Raw genomic sequence first — 19,116 nt, forward strand, 5'->3', positions numbered from 1 at the left:
TGAGGCTGGGTCCTTCATGGGTCCCAACCCCCTTCTTGGCATCTCAGTTCAGCTGACTGACATGCAAATTAGTTTAATTATTTCTTCTTCTAAAATAAATTATATTTTGCAGTAGCTGCAATATGTTGTGTCAGGCAAAATTGCATTCAATATTTTTAAACTAATTGATGCAGCCTTGAGGAAGGCTGATTGACAGCCCAGAGCTGAGCAGGCCCACAGCCTTAACCGGTTCCTAGATGAAAATTAAACGTGCTTCGGCCTGGGGCTCCTTCCCTGAGCTAACTCACTAGGAGCCCGGGAAGGTGTCGGTGAAGCTCGGGGGGGGGGCAGGGCTGAGGAGGTGGGCTGTTCAGTGGGAGCCTTGGGAAGAGACTGGACTGGGTGGGATGTGGTGCTGTGCACCGTGGGCAGGTTGCCTTCCTTCTCTGGGCCTCGGAGTCCCTTATGCATAAAGGACATGGGATCGGACTAAGCCATCTGGAGCTGAGGCTTCTGGGTTTTGCTGACAACTATGAATTGAGCACCTTCTTTGTGCCAAGGACATAGCAGTGAGCAAGACCTACACGATCTCTCAGTCTAGCGGCAGGGACAGACAGTACTCAGGACTCCGATAAGAGCTAAGAGATAAAGGTTCAGGAGCCAGGCGGGTGCAGGGATATTTTCCCTGGAGTGACCTTTAGACTGAGATCCAACTAGGAAGGAATCACGTGATGCGGATGGGAGGGAAAGTGTGCCCCGGGGAACAGCATCAGCAAACATCCCGGAGGAGAAGAGGAGAAGGTTGTCTATAGTGAGACTCTCGATCCCTTCCAAAGAAGACCCCAGCCCCCGGCAGGCACTCATCCGGTATCTGAACCAACCATGGACTTGAGGGCTGGGGACCACTAGGAAGGGAAGAGGAAGCGGAAGCCGACCTGGTGACTCTGTTAAGGGCACTCCTTCCCGGAAAGACATCAGCAAGCACTTAGGGAGCATGCGCTGTGGGCCAGGGTCTGTGCCACCCATTTTATCTGTCAACCATTGTGGGAGGTGGAGACTAAGATGATTGGCCTTTTACTGAGGAGGAAACCCATTCAGAGAGGTAACAAATTAGCCCAAGGTGTCATAGGGAACACATGGTCAATAACCTGGGTCTGGTTCCAAAGGGGGGAGTTTCTGATCATCGGGTGGTACTGCCTTTCTTGCCATCTTCATCTGTCAGTCCTACTTGCCTCCAGGTCCCAAACAAATATCTCCGCCTCCTCCTGGAAGCTTTCCCTGACTACGTCCGTCCTGGGCTATCAGAATGGGCTATCAGAATACCAGCAGAGTCCCACGTGCACGTGATCTTCCAGCGATCTCCCCAGCCTGGACCCTTATCCCTCTCTGGAGCTCTGCTCCAAGTTTGCTCCATTCTCTCCTTCAGATGGTTGCCCAGATGCCTTCTCAGAGAACCTCCCCTGATGACCTTTAAATGTATCCCTTGCCATCCCTTGCCAAAGGGTCCCAGACACCCCTTTCCCTGCTTTCTCTCCATACCACTCATCCAACACCCCCGAAGGTTTTGACTCACTTAACGTGCTCATTACCTGCCTCCCCCACCAGAAAGTAAGCAGAATTTCTGTTTTGTTTCCTGCTATGTGCATGGAACATAGTAGGTGCTTAATAAAGATCGTCGAATGAATGGGTTTCATTGTCTGTGGCATCCCTGACTATGCCACAGGGAGAGACGAAGACCTCCACAGATGGACTGATTCTGGGGGGGGCGGGGTTGCACCCCCTCCAGGATCCCTCCATCTGGGAAGGAATCAAGCTGTGTGATGCTGTTTCTGCCTCTCTCTTCGGACTAAGGTTTTCTTATCAGTAAAACAAATGGGGGGAGAGAGAGAGAAGCCCAGAGAGAAAGAGGTAAGGGAGGTTGTAAGAGTGGGAGTGAGAAAGGTGCGGGCGGGGAGGGGGGGCTGGTGGAGAAAGGAACAGGGGTGGGGGGAGGGAAAGAGCCGGAGGGGAACTTGAAGGCCCCTCCTTCCCACTCACTTGCAGTGGAGGGTGGGCAGCTGAGCCGGACCCTCTTCTCCTGTCCCCCCATCCCCTCCCCCTCCAGAGAGAATTAAATTGCATCCAAACACCAGGCTCTGATTAGAGCTGGCCAGCTGGGCAGGAAGATTTATCATCCCAATTACCCGCCGGCCAAGACAGGGAGGGCAGGCCGGCGAGGGGGCTGGGTGAGCAAGTGGGGGTGCTCCAGGGGAGGGGTGTCAGGGCTGTCAAAAGTGGGCTCCTTGCTCCCCATGCCCCATCCCCGGCTCACCTTTAATGGGAGTGGGAGGTTTGTACATACTTCTCTGCCTCAAGACTTTGATGATCTCTTTGGCTTCCAAGGGGAGACTGGAGGATTGACTTTGTTGCAGTGGGGTATGTGTAGTCCTCCAAAAGGGAAGGGAGGACTTCGGGGTGAATCAGGAACTCTGGAATGGGGTGGGGGAGAAAGTTTTCCTTCCTAGGCTGAGCTGGTCCTGATGTTCTGGGCTGTGCTGGGCTGTGCTCTGGAGACCCCACGGACATGACAAAAGCTTTATTCCGGTCAGCCTCTGTTAGGTACTCAGCAGGCACTGGATTCCGGGAGTTACCCAGTCCAAGAGGGGCCCCGGCCTCATTTACACACTTCTGTTGTTGGGAAGTTCAGTGCCTCTTGAAGCAGCCCCTTCCAGGCAGTGCTGTGCCAATCCTCTTCCCCAGACGGCACCACACTCAGCTTCCCTGCCCATCCTAGCTCTGCTCGGATACCCCCAGCTCATGTCTAAGCCTTAGGCTTCACGACAGCCTCCTATGTGTCCTCCTGCTCCAGGCCAGTCCCTTCCTGTTCACCCACGACCCAAGTGAACATTGCAATGGCACAGCAGACCATGTTTCTCTTCTGCTCAAAGACCTGCCTTGGTTCCCTGCTGTCTTCAGGAGACGTCTGGCTCCTCAGAGGACACCCAAGGTCCTTCCTATAGAGGATCCGTGGGCATCTCCATGCTCACCTCACCCCGTCTACTCCAGCCGCCCCCACCCTAACCTCTGCCCGCCCCGCCCCACCCCCCAGCTTCCCCATTCTCAGAATGGCCAGTGGACAGCTGAACTTCTGGGTCTTTCTGCCTCGAGCACCCCACCCCCTTTCCTCGGCCTTTGAGACCCAATTCAGATGTCCCCTCCTCTGGGAAGAATTTTTGGCCTCCTTCCCCTCTGGGTGGGCAAGTCCCTCCCTGCTCCTCCTGAGTGCCCACTGCCCCCTTCTGCTCTGGGTTGCCACTGTCGATGCGTCTCTCCCCTGCCTACCTGTGAGCTCCAAGGTCAGTGGCCAAGCCTTGCCAAGCCAAGCCAAGCCAAGCCCAGCACCAGCCCGGGATGGGCGGTGAAGAGAGGCCCTCCGGAAACATTAGCTGGGGGCAGACATGAGGGGGGCGGAGGGTGTCCTTGTGGCAACTGAGCACTATGTCTCTCACCCCACCGCAAGCTCTCACCCCCACCCCTATTGTCCTCCTAAGGAGCACTGGACTGGGAGTCATAAAGCCTCACTGCTGGACTTGGGCATGTTGCTTCCCTTCCTCGGGCTCAGTCTCTTCAGCTGTAAAGTGGGGAGGAGGGATGGGGACTGGAGTCCATCATCTCTGACGTTCCTTCTCCCCTCAGCTATGAATCACACATAACGTGGGTCAGGAACCACGCTAGTCACCGTACAAACACAGATTCTAATGTACATGACATGAGATGCTTTATATACAACCTTCGGTATGACGTCGGGCATATCGTATGCTTCAAATAAACAAAAGCTGCTCTTATTGTAAAGATATCGTAAAATTATTATCTTTACAGCCATCAGACACAGTGCCATTTTACAGATGAGAAAAGTAAGGCAATGAAAGCTATCCGAGCTCACACAGCTGGGAATGGAGCAGCTGATCCCAGTTCTCGCCGGTCACGCCACCCTGCTTTCCTAACCGGATGGGCCAGCCCCTTTAGCCATTCATTCAGTAAGGATTTACACACACCTACTAAGTGCCAGGCCCAGTATGAATAGCGCAGATGCGGACGAGACCCTGCCCTAGTGTCCAGCTTCCTGGGGAGAAGAGATTAACTAGATACTCACATAAATACATATATAAATCATGATGCATGCTCCATGGTTTGCAGGAAAAACCGGGGTGCTCTAAGACATACGGGGTGCTCTAAGATGTACTGGAGTGACCCAGATGGGGAAGCTTCTCGCTAATCTGCTTAACTCCTGGATATTCCTTCCTGGTGGCTAGCGACTGCCACCACCCTGCACTCCAGACCGGCTCACGGCCAGACAACCCTGGAAGAGGGGGGTCGAATGCGGCCCCCGGCACCCCCACCCCAGCACTAGCCTTCCAAGTCCGCACCCCCATCTCTTTGAAGACTGTCCCTTTACAACTGCCCTTTCCACCGAAGGATTCAGACACAAATTGTACTTTAAATTCAATATTGGTCATTAATATTTCATGATTACAAAACGTTAAAGATAATGTCAGTGGAAGGAGCGTCTGCCTGGGCAGAATGGATGACTCAGAAGTTCGGGGAGAGGGGAGCCGGCATACTAAGTGGCTGGGAGTCTTTGAGGTAATCCAGTATGACAGTGGCGGCTCTCAGTGCAGCCTTCTCCAAGGTGTTCACCAAGCTTGGCCACTGTGTATACATTTTCCCCTCAGATTCTTGTCCCCTCCTGTTTGTTATGCCCAGAGCAGGTAGGGCCACCGTGACCCCACCAGCATCCTCTGTTTCTAAAGAAGCCAAATGGATGCTTTAGTAGGAGGCCATGGGCAGGCAGATCCACTGGCATTGCACTTGGGGCTGGGGCAGTCTGCTGGGAAGCAGGAGGTGTGGCGGTGGAGCCCTGGTCCTGCATGGATTTGCCCTGGTCCTGCATGGATTTGCTCTGTGACCATGGAGCCATCGCTGTTCCTCCCTGAGCCTTTATTTCCTCATCTGTAAAGCGGGGATAATAATTTCTCCCTTGTCTCACAGAGATGCCGAGAAGCTGGAGTGGGTGGGTTATTTGTGACACTCCTGGATTCGTGCCTGGCACCAAAGAAACGTGACTTGAGGGGCATCTGGGTGAGAGCTGGGCTTTGGAGTCAGACAGATTGGGGCTGGGAATTTGGACAAATGATTTCCCTTGTCCTTCGTACGTTGGGGATAAGGGCAGAACCGATATCTCTTAGGTGGGAAGAGTCAACCAGCGGGCACCCCACTGTAAAATGTCTTGTGCGGAGTTGGTGCTGAAGTCAAGTGCACAGAGTCAAGATCAATAGATACCACTAATTGAGCACTTATTAAGTACTAGGCAAGTTCTTCCCATGCATGGCCCTATTGAATCTTCCCACTAGCTCCCGGGAAGCAGGAGCCATTCGTTTTCTTATTGATTGATACCTGGTGAGGGTTGGGCGGGTTGTTGATTGCAGCTCAGAGGGCTGGGTCTCTAGCCCAGTGATGAGTCTCCTATCAGAGCCTTATCTTCCCCAGGTTAGTTGCTAGGCACTGCTGTGTGGGGGAGAGAGGCGGGGTTCAGACTGCAGAGAGGACCCCGGAAAGGGAGCTCACCTGGCCATGCTGCGGAGGGAGCCAGACAGACTTGCCCCAAATCCCAGCTCTGCCACAGCACATCCTTGGGCAAATTTCCTCTCCGAGCCTCAATCTTCCCATCAGTCAAGTGGGTGCTGGCTGGTTACTGATCATGATTCAGTAAAGTCACTGAAAATCCTCTAGCCCAGAATATGGATGAGTTAAACACTGTCCAATGTTTGTGGGCGATTCCCCTCCACATTCTTTCTTCCGTGAAATGGCAGCATTACAGACTTTGTATGCCACTCGAGCTGCTCGCTGTAAGGAGACCCACTCGGCAGAAGAAGCATGATGCTTAACCCAAGAATGGGATGTGAGACAGGGTGACAGGCTGTGGGGGAGCTGTAGCTGTGGGCAGGGAGAGGCGGCGTCTCTGCCCAGCAGTGGCTGAACACTCTGCCCCTCACCAACCACACTGGCTTCCTTGCTGTCCCCCCCACGGCTGCCCTGGGAACAGGTTCAGGGAAGTAAGGAGGGGGCTCTCCTCCCCCCAGTCCAGCCGCCACTTCCTCTCCAGCCACCTTTTGTTACCTTCCTTTCATGCGGTGGAGGAGTGGATTCAAAGGCTCCTGAGCAGCAGGCACTGAGGTTTGAGCCAGCTTTGTATTTTCTTTTAAACTGAAGTTGAAAGAGATGGAGGGAACTTCAGCCTAGGGACTTCCTTGGCCCACGGGCTGCTGGGGCGGCAAAGTGGGAGGGCGCCAGCAGGGGGAGGAGGAGGAAGGCTGGCAGGGGGCTCACAGGGCCAGGAGGGGCTTGGGCCCCCCCCCCCCCAAGTGCACGCAGGGGCAAGTTTGCACCTCGCCCACCCCCCACCCCCCAGGCTCAGAGGCTCTGAGTTTCTCTGTTATCATGACGGCTTGCTGGCAGCTGTGCTGGCTCCTGGACCTCGAGAGCTGATGGGGGTGCGGGGAGGGGGTGCGGAGGATACCTGGAGACCAGGCCCAGGCAGCTTTGCTGTGGTTTTGGAGGATACCTGGAGCTGCCCCCTCCCCTCTCCTGGGGCTCTGTGAACCCCGCAGTCTCAGCTCCTCACCTCCATGGCCTTACTTATCTGGACCCTATGCATAGACACCCCCCCCCCGCCCCTTGTAGCTCACCTGTGCCAGCTGCACCAAACTGCCTTTGGTGCACACACACAATCACACACACTCTTCCTGAAAGCCAGGCCAAGCACCTTGAAGTAGTCCCGGACACCTCTCTTATCTCCATGTCAGTCCATTCCATCATAAAATCCTGGGATGTCATTTTCAGCCTGCCCCCCAAAGCCGACCGCGTCTCACCTCCACGGCTGTCGCCCTGGGCCAGGCCACGTCTTCCTGCCACTGTCACATTTAACTTCCTCCCTCACCCCTCAAAAGATCTATTCTCATGCAGCAGCCAGAGATATCCTGTCAGGCAAGTCCCTCCTCAGGTCTGTCCTATGATCCCCACATTATTCAGAGTAAAGTCCAAAGAGCTTGCAGTGGCTGAACACTCTGCCCCTCACCAACCACACTGGCTTCCTTGCTGTTCCTCCAATATACTGGGCAAACTACCACCTCAGGGCCTTTGCACTGGCTGTTTTCTCTGCTTACAACACTCTTCCCTCAGACATGGGCATGACTCTTTCACTTTCGTAAGGTCTCCGTTGAAATGTCTCCTCAGAGAGGCCTTCTTCTAAAAGGAACAACACCATCTTCTTCCCAATCCCCTTCCCCCACTTTCTTCTTTGCCGGTTTCTCACTAGCACTTCACATCATATGACATAGGTACACCTGTTTGGGGACAGTCTAGCGCTCCCCCACAAAGACAGGAGATTTTCTGTCTTCAAGGGCTGCATCCCCAGTCCCTAAAACGGGCGTCGTATGTAGTGGGCGCTCAATAAATGCTGAGGGAAGAAAGCCAGCTTCACCACCAGCCTTCGCCCTTGGGCGTGGGATTCTTCCCACGTCTTTGCTCCTCCCTCTCAGCTCTTGCCTCTCGCAACCCGGCCATCAGTGCCCGGTTCCTTTCTTTTTGCCCCGCCTCAGCCCCGCCCCTCACTCAGCCTTCGTCCCTCCCCCAATGATAGCCCCGCCCCCGACTCACCCGCTTCCATGGCCAGCACGGTGATATTGTGCCAGCCGGCGGTCTCACGGTCCAAGCCCTTGCCCGTCACGATGGCGCCCGTGTCCGCATCGATATCAAAGATCTGGTCCAGATCCGAGTCGCGGTCAATGGCGTACCTGAGGGAGGCAGGGCGGGACTGATTGAAGGTGCCCTGGCGCCAGGTGGAGCCCATGCCCAAGTCCACCATTCCCCCCCATCCCTTAAAGAGGGATCACCTACCTGCCTGGGGGACACGAGGAGCAGAGAAGCCCTTTCCAAAAGAGAAGGGGTGGAAAGGAATCTGGGTTTGCCTCTCTGCTGCACCGGCACCTGTTGTGTGACCACGGGCCTCCCTCCACCTTTCCTGGCCTCAGTTTCCTCAGCTGGGTAATGGAGCTAATAATTTGCACCCCACAGTTGTGAGGCTGGAAGTGGGCGAAGTCCCTGGCACAGAGCTAGCACTCACTGTATATTCGATTCTTACCTTTCCCTAAGAGCTGACCCTAGAACTGGGCTTGGGAAGGGGACCGGGCTGGCACGGGTGGGGGCTGGCACGGGTGGGCGGGTGCGTGGGAACAGGTGCAAAGAATCATTCAGAGAATGGTGGGTAGGGATTATTCAGAGAATGGTAAACGTAGGACGGAGAAGCAAGGCGGGCATCCGCACCCGCGGGGCGCGGAATTCAGGGCTTGGACTCGTCGGGGGTAGGGGTGGGGGCCGAGGGGAATTCTGAGCAGGAGAGAGGGGATCGGCGTGGAGGCCCCAGCCCGGGCACACAGGCTGAGCGAGTGCGGGGTGTGGGGGTTGAGGGGGATGGCCGGCGGCCCCTCCCCGCCTGCGCAGCACGCGCGAGCTAATCTGCCGCTTTTCAGTTGCCGCGTGAAAAAGCCCTTTGTTCCGCCTTCTTCCCGGGCCTTTGTGCAGCGGCTCCAGGCCTGAAAGGCCCGTGTCCAACACATGTCTCGGGCGGCGGCCCAGAGAGGCCCCGCCAGCTCGGACCTCCGCTTCCCTGCGCTGATAAATGCGGGCGGGGGCGCCGCCAGGCTGCGCGGCCCACAAAGGCCTCGAATGCCAAGCAAGGGTGCATTGTGCGGCGAGGACAAAGAAGCTTGGCGGGGCGGAGCTCAGCCTGATCCACCCGGCTCCTCCCACCGGGAGGAAACGGACCCTTTCCCCATCTCCTAGAGGAGGAAACTGAGGCCCAAGGAGGCGAGGACACCAGAAACGCCCCCTGCTGGAGGCGCAAGGCCCCTAAGTGACCCTACAGTGGGGCTTAGCTGCATTACAACTGCCCCAGGCCTCAGTCTTCTCATCTGTTGAATGGGAATAAGGACACCCAGTGGGACTGTCCGCATCTGGAGAGTAGTCAGAGCTGCGTTTGAATCCTAGGCTACTTAGTCTACCTGTGTAACCTTGGGCAAGTCACTGGACTTCCCTGGCCTCCGTCTGCTTATCTGGAGAAGGGATGCTGAATACTCCCTCATGCTGGTGTGGGTTAGAGGAGCTAATGCATGAGTCTGGGCATAGGCACAGGTGATATCCCTTACTCTTTTCATAGTTAAAGGGGTGGAGGTGAAAATAGTGAACACTATGGCCAACTGGAAAAGGTTGTATGTATGGGGATAGCGGGCATTACAGTCAGTCTCCTGAGCCCCCATCAACTCTCCTCCCTGTCCCTAAGCTGCTAAGCCCACATCCCCCTTGTCCCTAACCAACCTGAGGGGGGGCGGGGGGGCTTCAGACCCAAGATGATACTTCCTTCCATTAGCACAGCACTTAATAGTTATAGCCTGCTTTTCCTTTAGCCATCCTTCCGTGCACTCCTTCATGCCTAGACATTAACTCAGTGCCTTCTCTGTACTGCCCTGTGCTAGGTCCTGGGGATAAAAGGGCAAACAAGACACATGAGGTCCCTGCCTGGCATCCTGTGAAGCTGATGGGATCTCCCATTTTGCAGATGAAGACACTGAGGCTCAGAAAGGAAACCTGCCAAGCTTAGGACGGCCAAGTATGATTGAGCAGGCTGTATCCTGCACAAAGGTATCAGGCTGAAGGGTGAAATGGGGTTAAAGTCTACCCAGTGTTCAGCTTGCCAGGTGTCCTAGGGAGGATCTTCTCAAAAAGGGATCTTTTCCTTATTTATGCGAAGATGCCATGAGGGCTAGTGATGACCATGCTCAAAATTGCACAGGAACTGTCACAGAATTGGAATTTGTACCCAAATTTGGGACTCTCTACCCAGAGTTCTTTTTTAGCTCTTTTTTAGGACCACCCAAAGCTGCAAAGCATGGAGGCTCAGGTCTCCTTTGTCCTCAGCCTGGGCCTGTCAGATGTTTGGTCCAAAGGAGGTAGAACCGGAATCCAAGTGTCAGCTCGGTTGGAAGGAACCTCCTCCTGACTTTACCAGTGCAGGAAGAGAGTCCAGGAGAGGGCCAGGGTCTGACATAGCCTGGGCTCCTGATCGCTGGGTCAAGGCTGGGGCATGAGACAGGGCTTGTGGGAGGAAGCCTACCACCTTCTTGCTTCTCCTGTTCCTGCTTAGAACTCCCTCCTTTTTTCTCTCCTCCTAGTTTTCTCTTTTGTTTCCTCCTGGAGGGGAAGGGAGGAGGGCGGGCCCTGAATCTAAGTGGAGGCAGCTGTTCCCAAGGCCGTGGGGCGGCCGCAGGGACCTGCCATTAACCAGCAAAAGAGTTGGGGCTGCAGGTCAGTGTGGCTGGCTGAGCCCAGGTGGTTTTGTTCCAGCTCAGGAAGCCAGCCAGTGAGTGGGAGGGAGGGAGGGGTGTGGCATTGAAGCGAGGAGTGGGGCCTGGCAAAAATGGGGGGGTGGCGGAGGCGAGGCTTAGGGACCTCACGTGTAGGTGCAGGAGTTGTGTCTGGTCGGTGTTGTGGGTGGAAAGAGTGTGTGTGTGTGTGTGTGTCCTGAATATGTGAGTGGTGTGCGTGCCTGTGTGTGTGCCTGTGTGTGTGTGAGATACTGTTTTGCTTTTGGAAAAGCTGAGGCTCGAGAGGCAGCTGCTTAGCCCTGGGTGTGGATCCAAGTCCACGATGTCCCCAACAAGTCACTTCAATCTTTGAACTTTAATTTTGAGCAAAATGGAGATGCTAATCCTACCTTGCAAGTTGCTAGGAGGATTAAATGCCTAGCAGGGGGATAAGGTGCCTAGCTGAGCTCCAGGAAAATTACTCCAGGAGAGACAACGATTGTTATTCTAATTATTATTCAGAATGTCTGGTTAGGGGGACACAGGAGTCCCTCCAGCAGGTGTGTGGTCCGTGTGCCCGTGCCCGGGGTGGGGGGTGGGGGCTGGGAGGCCCTATGTAGGGAAAGTGGACCTCGGAGTATCTCCAGCATGTTGGGGAGGGTGGGGGGCAGCTGTGGGTCTAGAATGTCCCGTTCCTCATTCAGTCAGCAGGACCGGATGGCAGGGAGGGGAACCGGAGCAGGTGTGGGTGGAGGAGGGCAGAGAGAGAGTGTGGAGGGGTGTCAGCTAGTGTGTGGTACGTGTGTGTACATGTCTGTGCACACTTGTAAGGGAGGCCCTGGAATGGTGGTCTGGAGTGCAGATCAGGTACCCATCTGCCTAGGTTTGAAACCTAGCTGTGTGTGGTCTCGGGTAAATCACTTGTCCTCTCTGTTCTTTGGTTTCCTCCTCTTAAAAATGGAGACAATAACAATGTCTATCTTACCGAGCAGCTGTGAGGGCTGGACAAGTAGATATCAGTGGAATACTTCTAGCAGTGCTGGGAGCCGCCACATGCCCCATGGATTAGCTCCTGTGTTTTTTTTGCCAGACAAGACTTCGTGCCAGGCCTGTAGGAGGCCTTTCTGTACATGAGCTCCTCCCATCTTCACAGGCACTGTTATAACCCCCATTTCACAGATGAGGAAACTGGGCTAAAAGAAGCAAGGGTCCTTGCTCTGGGTCAAAAGGGCTGGTTAGTGGACACCCATGTGTGTGCGGGGCCTTGTCTATGGGCATCCGGCTGAGGGCCAGCCAGGCACACCTGCAGACACTCACACACACTCCGAGGGCACAAAGTGCTGCCATTGTCAAGGTCGGGGTGGGGGACGTGGGGAGGGTCCTGCTTGAGGGTCCTGCTTCCTGGCCTGGGCGTGCACTATGTGGTTTCTGTCCGTGTAAATCTGTGCATAGGGTGTGTACGCAGGTATGACAGAGCTGGGAGGCAGCAGACTACTGTGTGTGCCGCGCTTCCAGGCTCCCCGGTTGGGGGCTCACGTACATATGTGCCTCGAAGGCTGGTGGATGCAGCCCCCACCTGAGCACTAGAGGGAGATGCAGAAGGGGCTTTCTGTCCCCCCAGTCCCCACACCAGGGATTCCTCTCTGCTGACTCTACCCCATCTGTGATTCTTTCTCACGTACTGTCCCCACCCCAACCTTAAGACACATATCAAAGCCCAAAATTTGTATGTGATTAATACAGGCTGCAGATTGAAGGGGAGAAATTGGTGTCCAGGCCACAAAGGAACATAAAGGCACCGAGCGCAGATCCTAGTAGAACACAGCAGACATTTAATACCTAATTTTGGGGGGCGCCTAGGTGGCTCAGTGGGTTAAAGCCTCTGCCTTCGGCTCAGGTCATGATCTCAGGGTCCTGGGATTGAACCCCTCATTGGGCTCTCTGCTCAGCAGGAAGCCTGCTTCCCCCTCTGTCTCTCTGCCTACTTGTGAGCTCTGTCAAATAAATAAATAAATAAATAAATAAATAAATAAATAAATTTTTGAAATACCTAATTTTTGAATAAATGAATGAGGCAGGTACTATCATGATGCCCATTATAGAGATGGGAAAACAGAGGCTTATTGTAGGTCCAGTGATCTTCCCACAGTTCTACAACTGAGCTGGGATTCCGACCCAGGTCTTCTTTGATTCCAGAACCCCCATACTTTCCAATGCACCCCACTGTGGAGTGCTGGCAGGAAATGAGGGTTTGTTCCCTCTGGTCCAGTGTGGGCTTTGCTGGTTTTGATGTTTGAAGAAGGGTGTAGGGAGGACTGTGCTGGGCTGATCAAGGGCCTGACTCTCTGCAAGGCTGCTTAACCCAGAGGTGGGCCTGTCTGAGCCCCCCTGAGCACTCGCCTCCCTCCCTCCAAAGCTTCCAAGGTTTCCCTTTGAAGCAAGGAGTCCCGCTTCTCCACCTGACGTTCAGGGTCCTTCCCGGGCTGGCCCAAGTGTCTCTCTGTCCTCATCTCTGCCCACCTTGACATGCGCTCACCCACTGATCGCGCTGCTGCTGAACTTAACCTCCCGGATCTGCGATTCTCTTCCTGCTTCCGGGCCCTCACCCTCACTCCAACCAGGAGCGTCATCTCCCTGTGCCAACCTCACCTCTTCAGCCTTGCTCAGGGGCCACCTGGGGAAGTCTGGGTTTGTTCCTGTGCCCTGAGCACTCGCCCCTCCGTGGAGCTCTGTAGTCCTCAAGCCCCTGCCCTCAGCCCAAGACCACTCAAACTTAGATCTGTTACTAGAGGCCTTCAATTGGGGGCCTAGCCTTTGTGTTGGCCTATGTCTGATTCATCTCTGTGCCTGATGCACCAGGGAGGACACCTAACCACAGAGAAGGTAAGAAGCTGGGGTAAAATTCCAGGAGGCTAAACTCAGGGAGCAGATAATCATGGGTTAGATCACGCCCGTCCCCTTCAAGCTGAATGATACTGGGAGAGTCACTTCTCCTCTCTGACCCTCAGTTTCTTCATCTGTAAACTGCATATATTACCCCCGGAGGGGGAAAGGCAATAAGATGAGGTACTTTTCCACTCTCCCCAGTGCAGGAACTCAGAAAAACTGCTCTGTATATCTGCATCTCTGTGTTCCGCAGGTGCCCAGGTAAAATTTCCCAGGATACCACTTACTGTCTTCATCTCCGGGAACCCACCAAGCTGCCTCTGCCCCAGGACCTTTGCACTTGCTGTTCCCTCCACCTGGAATGCTCTTCCTCACATCTTTGCAGGCTGGCTCTCACTTTATCATTCTCCATCCACAGTAGCCCCTGTTGTCCCAATCCTCCTTATCCTACCGCCCTGTTTAACTCTTTCATGGCTCTTATCAGCAATTATTTCCTGACTGGTATCAACAGATGTTTTACTACTCGCTGACTATCTACCCCTGGGAGAAGGCAAACTCTCTGTGGGCAGGGACAAGGTCTTATTACCACTGGTTCCCCCTTGACTCAATGTGTAGGCACTGGCTGAGTCCATGAGCCTGAGGACTAAGGAGCTGAGGAGGCCATCTGGGCTCTGGGTACCACATGTACCCTGGGAGGTGCCCTTCAGTCTCTCAGTGGCCCCTCACTGGCCTCCTGTTTCCATGTCTGTCCCCTGCAGAGAGGGCGCTCATCCCCAGCTCTGCCCTCCACTGAGTCATCCCTGCGTCTCTGGGCCTGGCTCGGCACACGAGGAGGAGTTGGGTAAATGTTTGTGGTGTTAAATTGGAGCTGTCTCAGGCTTCTAGCCGCCTCCCGGTCCGAGGAGCCCCAGGGAAGGGGCCGGCAAAGAGAGATGAAAGAAGGTGAGAAGCTGGTTTCAAAGTTGGCCCTTTCAGTGCAGATAAAAGCTGGAGGGAAGGGAAACCAGCGGAGGGAGGAGGGAGTCTGGGAGTCTCAGTGCTGGGGAGGGGAGTGCACACAGAAACACTAACCTGGGAGGCGAGGACTCAGCTCCTACTCTTGGCTCTCAACTCCCCCGGGGGGAGCCCAGGAATGCCTCCTCCCTTCCCTGGGCTTCGGCTTCCTCACACACATGGGTGATAACCCCTTCCTGGAGGGAGAGAGGTTCATGGCCCAGCTGGAGGCTAGGGGGTTGCCGACAGACCTACGGACAGCCTGAGTGGAAGGGCAGCAGAGGAGCTCAGAGGAAGCAGGAAGGTTTTGGCAGTGAGGAAGGCAGAGGCAACCCCAGTCCTCTGGCCCTCTGGCCTGAGTCTGAGCTCCTCAGCCTGCCCTTAAGGCCAGCCAGACCTCACTTTCGCTGCCTCATCTCCCTCAGTCCACTGTAGCCATCACGATCTGATCTGCTCTTCTGCAGGACATCTACCTCTGCCTCCATATATCCGCACAAGCTGTTCCTCTGCCTAGAATGCCTTTCACCTCGTATTTACGCCTGACCATACCAGCTCAGTTCATTTCCTGCCTCCTCCAGGAAGTCTTTTAAGACCCCTGAGGGTATTTCCCAATCTGGGAGCCCATAGGCAGTTAGGCAGGATGGCAACTCTCTGTCGTCACCCAGGGCTGCCATGTAGGATGGTATAGGCTGTGCACTGCACAACCCGGAGAACCATTCACATAGATGATGAGGGGAATGTTTCCCATCTGGAAACATGTAATGCAGCGATCCTCAAACTAGCTTTCCCTCTCCCTCTCTTCAATGCTCCACACAAAGACTGGCAAATAGTAGGTTCAGGGATTACTTACTGATTCTGTCCAGGGGTTTCAGGGAGGAAGCAGGGAGCTTGGGAATCTCCTTCTGGTCTGTCCAAAAACGGCCCTCCCCCAATCCCTGGCCTCTGGATTATTTCTGCTACAACCGTAGCTACAACCGTTCTTCCGGTCTCTTCTACCTGACCTTCTTCCAACTTGAGCCACAGTCAGGGACTTCCCAAACCCTTCCAGAAACACTGACAGAGCTTCGGCATCCCCTCCCCTCCACCCACCTGCCTCCCTCCCTGCCCGTCCCTGTCTCTCCCTATCTTTCCCTTTCTGGCTTTCTCAGCAAATCTCCTGTTTCTACATGGCCAGGAGGTCCTCTGCCTCTTTTAGTTCCTCTCACGGTCTTCCCACCGGCTCCCCGCCCCCCCATCTGACCTCCTCCTCTTACTGTGGGTCTCTCCCCAGGCTCCTGAGCCTCTGTCTCTCTCTTTTCTCAGTTTTTCTCTGCTTTTTATGTTTCATTCACTCACCAGGGCAGTCAGCAAGTGTCCACTGAGTGCAGGCTTTGGGTTGGCCCTGAGGGTAGAGTGGTGAGCACACAGAACTCCCTACCCTCACGGAGCTTATCTTGTAGCGGGAGAGACACACAGGGAGCCAGAAAACTAGGTAGCGCGTGAGACGAGGACGAAGGCTACTGAGGAGGGAGAAACATGTAGAAAGGGAATGTGAAGTGTTGGGGCTGGGGGTTGGGGTGGGGTTGAAATTTTAGAAAGAGTGGTCGGGAAAGGCCTCCCTGAGAAGGTGACTCTTGATCAAAGGCCTGGAGGAAGCGAGTGGACCAATAGTGGGGCTATTAAGCAGGGGTGGGGTGGGGAGGGGGACGTTCGAGGCAGAGGGATCAGCACTTGCAAAGGTCCTGAGGTGGAGTGAGCCTGGTGCATCTGCAGAGCAGTGAGGAGGCCAGGGTGGCTGAGCTGTGTGAACGAGGAAGGAGGGTCTTGGGAGGAATGGTCTGAAAGCGTATAGGGAGGCCAGATCTCATGGGTCTGGGGGGCACTGTGAGAGCTTGGTCTTTTATTCTGAGCCGGATGGGTGCCTCTGGGGGTTCTGGGCAGAGGAAGGCCCAGAAATGATTTCCATTTCCACAGGATCAGTCCGGCCCAGAGGCAGTTCTAGATGAAGGAGGGGCAGGGCAGAAGCAGGGAGACCAGTTGGGGGGTGGTGGGGGAGTGCGGGTTCTGGTCCGGATCTGGGTAAGAGAACATGGGGGCCTGGACCAGGGGAGAGCAGCTCAGGTGGAGAAAGTGGTTGGATTCCGGATATGTGACTAAAGGGTGGATGTCGGATCCACTGATGGGCTGGAGGGAGGTGTGAGACAGGAGGCAGGGTGTCTCCAACATTTTTGACTTCAAGGACTGGAAGGCTGGGGTCCTTGTTTTTGGTGGAGGGACCTGGAGCTCAGTTCTGAACGTGGTGAGTTTTGGGTGCCTGAGGGAGCCACGGGAAGCCGCTGAGACCGCAGGGTGGGCAAAAGAGTGGAATCAGGGGTCACAGGCTTGTGGATGGACGGGCCGTGGGCACCGAGGGGGTGAGCCACCGTGGACAGAGAGGAGGACCGGGGGCGAGCCGGGTTCACTCTGCGGTGTCTGCCAAACCCGGGTCTCCCTCCTTGCCCGGAGTCCCCTGACTCTCTGTGATCATTCTCACATCTGTTTCCTTTGTCTCTGAGCTGCATCTCTGCGTCCAGATCCCCCCTTCTCCGCCCCCCGCCCCTCCCCCTCTGCCCGCAGTCCGTCCTCGGGGCGGTGGCGGGAGAGCAGGCAGCAGGCGTGGCCCCGGGCGGGGGTCTCACCGGACGGGCCGGTTGGCGGCGTCGGGGTCCCGCGCCGTCACCACGCCGACCAGGGAGCCCACCTGCGCGTCCTCCTGCACCTCCAGGAGGCCGGAGGGCGGCCGGAACTCGGGGGGCTCGTCCACGTCGGTCACAGCCACGCGCACGATCGCCTGGTCGCGGAACGTGCCCAGGTCAGCGAAGCGGGGATCCACGAACTTGTTGAGGGCCTCCAGGACCACGGTGTGCACGGGCTGGGACTCAAAGTCCAGACGCTGCGGGGAGGAAGCAGAAGGCTGGTGAGTAGGCACCCCCCCGCAGGCTCTGTGCCTAAAGAGAACGTCAGGGAGGTGGGCCCAGAGGGGGCGGGGCCGGCCCAAGGTCACGATGACTCAGCGTGGCGGGGTGTGTGTGTGGCACCGGGAGTGGTGGGCTGCACTAGGAAACCTGCTGTTGGGAGACCCAGACCAGCCCTTCCTGGTTACAGGTGGATGAAGCCAGAATGTGGGGGACAGTCTTGCCAAGGGTCACACAGCCCATCAGGGTAAAGGACCCTGACATCTGACATCTGACTTCCCGCCCTGGAAGCACAGTATGTTGGGGCATTTCATAAATTTATTAATTCACGGAACACTTAGTGTGCGCACGAGTGCTTTAAATACATTAACTCATCTAATTTGACAACATCCCTAAGAGGCCTGCATTGTGGTTATCTCCTTTTGCACCGGAGGAACTCGAGGTCACTTAGCAGTTAGGCAGAGGCAGGATTCAAACCCAGGCAGTGCTGCTCCCAAGTCCTGGCCCTTAACCCCCGGCAAGGAAAGCCCACTGTGGCTGACTCGCTGTGTGTCTATGGGCAATCAGTTTAGCCTCTCTGGGCCTTGGCTCTGTGGGTTAAGGAGACATTTCCCAGGTCCGCAGGCGGCAGCAAGGAATGTGAGTTGAGCCTGTTAAGCCACGCTGCCCGAGAGCTTTCCTTGGAAATCTGGCTAAACCCGTGCTGAGCCTTGCTTCTCATCAGGGAGTGCTCACGGGTGACCTTCTGATGAATGAGCTTTGAGGCTGTGTGTTGGCTCCGGCATTCTAAAGACAACACCCAGGGACATAGCAGTGGTGGGGCTCAGGCGTCTCTGTCGCGTGGGGGGAGCTATCTTGGTGGCAAGGGTGACCTTCCTGGAGACCTGCCCTGTGCCTAGACACCGCCGCTTTGCTCTCAGAACCTCCTGCCCCCACCTTCTCCAGCAGAAGACTCGGCCACCTCCTTCTTCCTTCCTCCGTCTTGTTGCCTGGGAAATCAGGATGCAGGGAGGCAAGCCAGAGCCAGGCGTGAGTGAGCGATGGGCTCTGGAGCCGGGTCATCAATCAGGCTTGGGCTCTGCGCCTCCACTGAGACACCTCTGGCGCCTCTGCTGGAGCCCGGGTGTTGGGGGGTGGTGCCTGGGATGGGGGGAGGGGTTATGGGCAGCCTGGGGATTAAGAGCAAATGCAGAGGCTGGGCTTGGGGTCTGACTCTGCTGCCCTAGGATGCTGAGCCCCATCTGGGAAATGGGCTCATCTTCCAGAAGACAAATGGAACTCAGAAGACTGAAAGCCACATAATACTTAAAGGGGTGGATTCTGGAGCCAGACTGCCTGGGCTCGTAGCCCTACTGTGTTTTGCGAGATGCATGCCCTTGGATGTGAATTGTTGAATGCCATGGCCTCAGTTTTCTCATCTATAAAATGGGCAATAATAGTACCTCGGAGGGTTGTGGTAGGGATTGATTAAGTTAATACATGATGAGCAGCTGAAAGGCGTCTGGTAGCTCGGATACACTTTACTATAAATAATAGCTACTATATTTTAATCTTCTGGGGAGTTGCTGAAGAAACTGGGAGTCTTCACTCTTTTCAAACCCTCCAGGCCAGGTAGAGAACAGGTCATTATGTGCTTCTTGAGTGAATGAAGGGCTGTAGAGCGCAGACACTGCTGTGGGTCCCAGACGGCAGGGCCCAGGCTGATGAGAGCAGATTCTGATCTGCTGATGGAAACAGGTCCTGGCTGAAGGGGAGGAGAAATAGCTGGACGGTGGCAGGGAGTGAGCACCCCAGCCTGGAGGCGTACAAAGGCCGACCAGCACTAGCAGGCCAGCCCAGGGGATTGACCTCTCATGGGAGAGCAAGGCTAGGGTGGTGGTCTCAGAGGCCTGTGTGGCGCTGAGTTGCCAAGCCCACGACCAAATCCT

At 55.5% G+C, this 19,116-nt stretch overlaps 1 protein-coding gene across 3 annotated transcripts in view; it reads right to left on the minus strand.

The window, feature by feature from the left end:
- Positions 1-19,116, minus strand: part of CDH22 (cadherin 22) — a 68,691-nt gene that overhangs the window by 14,988 nt on the left and 34,587 nt on the right. For all 3 annotated transcript variants that reach the window (XM_082744766.1, XM_082744764.1, XM_082744765.1), the window contains exons 6-7: positions 16,913-17,166; positions 7,675-7,811 (exon numbers count right to left, since the gene is read on the minus strand). In XM_082744766.1, the coding sequence (XP_082600892.1) occupies positions 7,675-7,811; positions 16,913-17,166 (391 nt within the window). The remainder of the gene's footprint in view (positions 1-7,674; positions 7,812-16,912; positions 17,167-19,116) is intronic.

This window comes from Mustela nivalis (genome assembly GCF_964662115.1).
Source record: "Mustela nivalis genome assembly, chromosome: 8".
NCBI classification, from domain to species: Eukaryota; Metazoa; Chordata; class Mammalia; order Carnivora; family Mustelidae; genus Mustela; species Mustela nivalis.